The sequence below is a fragment of the Austrofundulus limnaeus genome, unplaced genomic scaffold (genome assembly GCF_001266775.1).
Source record: "Austrofundulus limnaeus strain Quisiro unplaced genomic scaffold, Austrofundulus_limnaeus-1.0 Scaffold19, whole genome shotgun sequence".
Classification (NCBI taxonomy): domain Eukaryota; kingdom Metazoa; phylum Chordata; class Actinopteri; order Cyprinodontiformes; family Rivulidae; genus Austrofundulus; species Austrofundulus limnaeus.
Genome location: NW_013952421.1, coordinates 774,994 through 783,132, shown reverse-complemented (window position 1 = coordinate 783,132; position 8,139 = coordinate 774,994). Strand labels below are relative to the sequence as shown.

Sequence of the window (8,139 nt, the reverse complement as noted above, 5' to 3'; positions counted from 1 at the left end):
AAATAAATAAAGATCATGCGATATAATACATGTGGGTCCGAGTTTATAACAGCAGAGAGGGGCTGATGATGTCACAAACCAGGAAGTGAGTTGCCTGTGTGAGCATGTTAATAATAAATGTGTGTGTCTGATGCAGGTTCATTGTATTTACCAATACAGCGTAGCCCTTTTACACACCTGAACAGGTAAAACAGCCATCTCTTAGTAATACAGTAGCATGACATGGTAATTTATTAATGGATGTTGATCAGTAATGTCTGTTGCCATGGTGATTGGAGTCTAGAAAAACTGCCTGTTTCCTGTCTCTCGTTAGCATGACATCCCCTGATAATAAATGCTAGCTATAATAACTATAATATTCTGTTTTTTTTCCCTGTTTAAACTAGATCTTCTCTGTACAAATAACATACGTACATACACACACTGGGCAAACCTTTTTTCTTTTCTTTTTTTTTTCTCCAGAATAAATCTATGATATCTATTTACAATATATCCAATATATTCTGTGGTGCTAAAAACATCTGTCCTCTGCTGGATGACTTATGATGTGCTGCACATATCGGCTGGAGCCTAAAAATCATCGACGCTGAACAGACGACACCGTGATGAAACAAAGAGAGAAGTTCATAGACATCTTCAGTTTCCCCCTTATTTAAAGGGATAATCCAGATTTTTTTCTTTTTCTTTTGAAGTGGGGTTAGATGGAAAGGTTATAAACAATATCTGTTGTAGATGAGCTCTTTGAACAGTCTCAGTTTAGAGAAAGACTGATTGCCACTTCTTTTTAAAATCAACCCTGCCTGTGCAAATATAACATGCAGCAGCTGCTACAAGCAGTTTATTGTAGCCAACATTTTAGTTGTTTTTTTTTTTTTTTTTGAGAATTTATTGTTTTAGGTGCCCACATTTGTCTAAAGGTTGAAAAATATATGATTTTTGCAAGTTAATCAATAAGTATACTTTGGTAAATTAAAAAATACATATTTAACCAAATTAAAAATATGGACACCTTCCTGAAAAATTCATCTGGTTTTGTAGGAACCACAAAAAATAAAAAATTAAAAACGTAAAGAAAATTGTAACATTTTTTTGAGATTCTTGACTAACTTCAAAAAAAAGACTAGAGTATTTTAGGAAGCTGTTGGTATCAGGCTTGTGTATCGTCTGTCCCTGCCATGATTTCTAAAAATGGACATAGACCATAAAAAACTGATCTGTTAAAATCTATCTACAACAGATAAGATATTGACTGCTCATAACCTCACAGAAACCTCACACACAAAAAGACTCTGAAATATCGTTTTAACATTCAGTACAGAAATGCATTGTTGCTTTTTTTTAAACAAAAACATAAGAGTTCATATATCTCTGGGATGCATCTACCCTGTGTAGCATAATTTAAATATAGCTTTTAAAAAAAGGGAAAAGAAAAAAATAGTTTTGGGCAAAGGCATAGTTGAAATCCAAAAACGTAACATCAATAATTACATCAGGTATTCATAGGAGCAAACATACAGAAAAGGAAAAGGTGTCATTTGCCCGTTTTAGCCTTGTTTTGAATGAATTAGCAGCCCGATTCCCTGTGGCCCAAAAGTAAGCAGACTGAAGAAACAGAACACACACTCTCTGCTCTTAGTGCAGCTCAGAGGTGCAGATACAGTAACGCAGTTTGCTGTTCTTCCTGAGCTCTGTCGGAGCGACACGCCGCTGAATCAGAGCACTGAGACGCTACTTGTGCTACGACAATTTGAGCAAAACACACAATGAAGCACAGAAACATGATTGTCTTCAGAAAATTGTTTTAAGTCATTGAGTAGCAGCACCTTCGCTCGCTACTCCAAATTGCACATGACATTGTAGCGATGACAGAGCCGTTCATCGGGGTTTTTTGTCTCCTTCTCTCCTTCTTCGCATACTGATTACCTGTTCCCTAGAAAATGAGGGAACAAATAAGCTGGTACTCTTGTTTCTTCACATTATGCAGAGTGCTGAAATAATTCCTCATGAAACACGGTTTCAAATAAAGGTTTACATCAAACATCAGTGCGCTGAAAAAAGAAATAAACTGAAAAACAATGGACATATTTTGTTCTTCATATTTAGTAACGTGTCCTTTCAGAGATGGGTTCTTTTTCTTAAACCTTATGAGTTTCACCATCCTTGCTCAAAGATGCATATCTTGATCTGGTGGCATTAAAAATCCAAAATGGGTGAAGTGGAAACGGGTCACCAGGAGACATGTTGGAAATAAAAAAGGGGACGGAAGGTCTTTTCAGATTTGCCTTTAAAGCTACTCCATCTTTAAAAACAACAATCAAGACTATGACAGATTCTTAATCTCTTTTTCCTTCTATTTCATGTTTATTTTCTTAACTTTTTTTTTGCGCTGCTTGTATTCTGAGGTCATCTTGTGCTCCACCATGTTTGCTGCGCCTCAAACGATGCTGCGGGAGCCGCTGGAGTTGCGCCTGCGAGTCAGAGGCATGGTGTGGTGAAAGGGCATGGGCGAGTCAGGGGGGCAGAACTGGTGGGGGTGGTTGTATGGGGGAGGGGGAGGCGGCAGGGGCGGCTGGGGCCCGTCCCCGTCCCGGACGCGGACGGGCGTCGACATGGCCGACTGGATGAGCTGGTGGGTGGCGGGGCCCTGGCTGAGGAAGGCCTCCATCCGGCCCCGCCCGCTCTGGTCCACGACGATCACCTTGACGATCTGCTGGCACTGGATGAGCGTTTCCGGGCGGAGGTCTCCGGCCTGGATGGGGCTGAGGAGGGCGGGCGGCGCGGCCAGGGCCAGGGGCGCCGACTCAATGCTGGGCTGGCTCAGCTGATACGTCTGCAGCCTGTTGTGAATTGACACCTAGTTTAGGAACAGTCAGAGAACGCACCAGGAGTTACCAGCCTGAACGCAGCCTCCACGCAGCCCTCTGGTGAGTTACGCACACGGGCATGCTGGCATGCAGGTGGTAGCATGCAGTGCAAAGAAGTGCATGCAGAGTACACACTCTCTCCGGCTTTCCCTCATCTCTCGACTCAACCATTTTCAGCTTAATCATATTTTACACACAGCTCAGAAGTGGGGTGAGGGGTGAGGTAAGAAGAGATCTTAGGCAGGAACTCTTACAGGAACCGCTTTGAGATTTCTGCGTGTGCGTGTGCGATAATGGGACAACGAGGGGCAGAAGGAGAAGCCTAAAGATAAAAGGAGTGTCAGGAAAGGAAAGAGCTGACACCGAGGGCATGGTGTCTCCCTAACACAATAAGTTACAAAGTTAAAAGGCTAAAAAAGAAGCAGAGGGAACAGGGGGAAACAGGGAAAATAAGTGAAATGAGGAGGAAATGGCCTAATTTACAAAAAAAATGCACTGGTTTTACAAAGATTAAACACAAAACCAAATCACATATTGTTTACAAAACAAACTAGAGATGCAACAAACACGGCTTTTAAAGCTGTTTCTGATTTATATATTTTATAACTAAATACGTTTGTCTTCTTCCCACTCCTTTTCGAGCTAAAGGCATTCTTATTTAGGTCTAAATATAGTTTTATTATATAACACATGAATTGGATGAGTCAGACAATGTCTTGTCCATATTACTGTATATACTGTATATACTGTATATATATATATATACAGTATGTATGTATATGTTTGTTCATTCTTTACCTATTAAGGGCTATAAAATGTATTTGTTTTCTTTATATGGCTAAAAATAAAAAGATAAAAAAAATAATTCAACCTGCTGATTTCAAGTTAATTTTTTTACACCAAACTACGTATAGTTTCATTTTATCTATACATATTTTACTTTAGACTTTTATTTTTTTTAGGTGAACCTTGCCGAATTTAAAATAAAAAAACACTCCCTTAAATTTGTTTATTTCAAAATTCCTGCTTGGATTGAAAATTGATTTATATGCACTTTACTAAATTACAAAATAACACACTCTAAGGTGGCCTTGAGTCCCAAGGACTCGTCCGCCTCTCGCTGAAAACCTTAAAACAAATGTTTTACAAATGACTGCACAGGGGCATCTTTATAAATAAAACTTTTCTTGTAAATGTTTTACAGTTTCTTGCCTTCGTAAACCAGATTACACCTCCTAAAGTGCCTCTGGTCAGAACAAGCCCTTGGGTTAAAATGAAGTCTAGCAGTGTTGCAAATCTGTTAGAATATTAAATCATTTATTACTTTTTTATAGTGACAAATGGAGAATTACAACTAATAAGCTGATAAATAGCAGATAATAGGGTTTTATTCACAAATAAAACTTCCACACTAAAGGCAGAAGAAAAAGGGTTGGGTGCCAGTCAACCTGTTAAAGCTTTAACACCAGCCATCGGTTAATCAAATGCAAATATGTCTCGGCTTGTCTCAAACAAGTATGAAGCTCATCTGCTTTTGTAGGATGGTTTTAATGGAGCCAGCGAGGTTTATGGAGGCCTAAATGTTGAGCCTGGTAGCTCATGAGGGATGGGTGTGTTTTATAGTGAGGGGCTGCTGGTCTGCTCGCGGGGTCCAGAATGATCGAGGCCGTTTGCAACACCACTACCTCTTAGTGGCCTTTTTTGTATCGTTGGCTGCTTCGTAGTGATGTGCTGCAGGCAGAGCTTTACCAAAGCAAAGCAAAAAGCTCTTTCTTTTCAGGATGAGACACAGTCCCTGTCTAACCACACACACACACACACACACACACACACACACACACATAAAAAAACACATCGACAGAGCTGGATATGCAGATACTTACCTGAGGGAGACGAGAGAAGCTGAGACACTCACCTCTACTGTGTTGTTGTTGCCAGTGTTATCATACGCATCCTGCTGGCCTGTGGGGAGAAACGGGTTCTTTGTTAGTCAGCAGGCATATACATGTACAGAAAACCAGAAACAGACTCTCATACCGGTGGGGGGGAGGGGGGGTGACATTTAGCTAATGTATGATGCATTATGCTATACAAGCAAAACCAGCACCTGAGGGAGAGCCATGTCCTGTGTGTGTGTCCATTTGACCGCCGTTGGTGTGTAAAACATGTGGCTGGATGCCTTGTTGCCTCTCCAACTCCACTAGAATAAAAAAAAAAGAAAAGAGAGAGAGAGAGAGAGAGAGAGAGAGCTTGCAATCAGTTACGCGATGACGCGTGCTGTATTGTATTTCCAGACTCCGTGCTTGTTTTCTTACTCTGAATGTGTATCTGCTCCATCTCGTTGACCTCTGCGATGGCTTCCCTGAGCTCCTCCGCGAACTTCCTGAGCTCCTCTCCGCTTGGGGAGCAGAAACTCACCAGCTGCTTCTTCTCGGAGGTAAACGGGCTCATCATGGTGACGCCGTGAGCGTAATCTGCTCAAAGGACCAGACACGACAAGAAAGTGCGTTTGCAATATCGCTGAATTTTGTGGACTTTTGAAATAATGTGAGCACATTCCTGTCCATCTCCACTGTTACATAAAGCCCACCAGTGCTCTCAGTCTTTAAAGTAATGTTGTCCACATTGTGAAAATCACTTCTAATCATACAGGTTCTTACACACAGTTACCAAGGCTAATGTCAGCAGCTGAGGAATTTTACTCTTTGTTGTTGTTTTATTAGAGATAGATGTAATAAAGTGATGGACTAAAATTCAGGTTAATTCAATAAACTTTTACTTGCCTATTTTTTTTTAAACTAGAAATCAAATTTACCAAAACACCTTTATATGTACAAATCTCTCATGCAGGTAACTTTTGCTGCTGGCTTCTTCTTTACAGTGTTCTTTTTATCTACAGTGTCCTGAGACAACGAATATTGTGACTTGGCGCTATGTAAATAAACAGAAATGAATTTTTGTCAATGAGGTAAACATTCAGGTAAACAATACAGATAAATACTGGCTCATTATTTGGCAAGAATCGTCTATATTGCCCTGTTTACCTACAGTGGTTTGTTAATGGTTTATTATGTGTTTACAGCCAAATTAATAACTACAACATTATTCCTAATCATTTATAAGAAAAATGTACTCTAAAATGGTAACAAATAATAAAAGTTAACAAGAAGTCTACAGTAACAGTAATATGTATAGTATATAATAATAATTATATACTATTTATTATTATAGTAATATATAATATATGTATATAAATATTTCTCTGATTCCTAATGTCAGATTCTGAAACAAAACATTGTTTTCTATTCTTGCACAATTCTTTATATTATATTTATATTATATTTTTATTATTAGTAGTTATATTATGCTTGTCAGTGTTATTTTTTTGTGTGTACTATCTATAGTTGGAAAAGTAACTAGTGTGCGAACCTCTGTACTGATGTTGCTGTGACAACTGAAGTTCATCTCTGCGAGACAATAAAGGCTATTTCTATTCTTTTCTATTCTATTCTATTATAAAACAAGAAGCCCTTTGACTGATAGAGAACTGGTTCCAGGAAAAGTTTTAAGTCATTTTGAGACCCCCACTCCCCCCCAATCCCCAGTAAAGGTTAGAACCCTGAAGACCGGTTCACAGTGAAAACAAGATTCTGGTCGGGTCTTGTGGAAATCAAAATCCCGATGGCTTTGCTATAAATAAAAGCTGTGTATTAAGCTCATAAAAAACCTGCTCGTACTGTCGAAAGGGATCGATTCACCACAGCTTGATTGATGTTGTGCTTCCCAAACAGAGCTAGTGTTCTGCTGGTCCAAATGTAGCCAATTTGTCAAAACTCCAGCTCTGGTTTGTGAGTTCCTGACCCTGTTCTGTCAGTCTTTATTCATCATCGGACGTCTTTGGACTTCTTGCTACCTCTTCAGTAACTCCCTGACATTATGAGCTTTTCCGACCTTTCTGTTTCCAGTTTCCCGGTTTGTCCAACCTTTCAACAGGATGTTACAGCTCCTCAGCCATAAGAACCTATAAATATTTCATTCATGTTTTGGACTGGGTGTAGTAATTCACCCGGCTGAGAGTAAAGCTGGATTTTCTCCATCGCCTTTCATAATGTCTCTGAACGACTACTGCCCACCCGGTAAAATGGATCAAAAACTCATTCAGTTGTCTGATGATTAAAGGATAAAATACTGCAGGGCCATTGAGATATCAAAATAAAAAAAGGTACGTGTGACTTGGGTCCTCTTATTGTTATTTTCTGAAGAGACTACAAGCTGTGTTTTGTAGGTTTCCACAGATTCATACATAGGGGAATGAATTTTGAATTGTTACAGGCTTTTTTCCCCCAAAAGTTACATAAGTCAGACACAGAGAGCTCCAGGCTGAGGAAAAGCACTTGTCTTTGTCTTATAAATACACTTAAATTGTTAGTAGAAGCACATTTAATAATAAAAAACACCTACTCTAATCTGTGCCATATTTTAGTTTTTCCTGGCGACCCCTCACAGCCTGAGTACGGAGTCTGAGTTGACGGAAACCAGTAATGTAGACGTCTCTGCCAGCTCAGCAGTTTTGGAGAACAACACTTTAAATATGATGGGAATAAATCGCTGCAAAGTAAAGTAGCATCTTACACTCATTGCTGAAGAGGTGAAACTGCATTCCCAGGAGGCCCATAGCTTTACAGAAAGTGTACGAGGCCGAGCTTTTCTTCTTGGGACACAGCTTCAGAATCTGAAAACACAAACAAGACAGGCTGCACTTAAAGCCACATAATGGATTATCTCGTTGTGGGAATGCTGATTCAACATCTGTACTCTTGTTTTCCTGTTTTTTACCTTCCTCTTCTGCAATCAAACACTTCTACTTCATGCTATTTTAGCTATTCATACATCAAAACAATCGGCTCATTCAGAAGATGGGTGTTCTGAGTTGTGTTTTTCTTCTTTTTTTTTTTCTTTTAGCTAGACTTTTGAAAATTTTAGCTTCTAGCTAGTCTTTTGATACATTTGGCTTTTGGCTAGCCTTTAGATATATTTAGCTAGACTTTCAAAAACCTTTAGCCATCGGATAAGTTTAGGATACTTTTAGCTTCTAACTAGCCTTTTGCTATTTTTAATTTTTAGATTTTAAGTTAGTTTCTTTTTATCATTTTAGCTTTAAGGTAGCCTTTTGATGTTTTTAGCTTTGAGCTAGTCTTTTGATAATTTTAGCATTTTTGATACTTTTAGTTTAAGCCAGCTTACACACACACACACACACACACGCATATATATA

At 39.1% G+C, this 8,139-nt stretch overlaps 1 protein-coding gene across 1 annotated transcript in view; it reads right to left on the bottom strand.

Moving 5' to 3' along the window:
• Positions 1-446: 446 nt before the first annotated feature.
• Positions 447-8,139, bottom strand: part of iqsec3b (IQ motif and Sec7 domain ArfGEF 3b) — a gene marked incomplete in the record, with an annotated part of 47,989 nt that continues 40,296 nt past the window's right edge. The window contains 5 exon segments of the mRNA XM_014003505.1: positions 447-2,854; positions 4,780-4,826; positions 4,972-5,064; positions 5,180-5,338; positions 7,497-7,596. Coding sequence (XP_013858959.1) covers positions 2,435-2,854; positions 4,780-4,826; positions 4,972-5,064; positions 5,180-5,338; positions 7,497-7,596 — 819 coding nt within the window.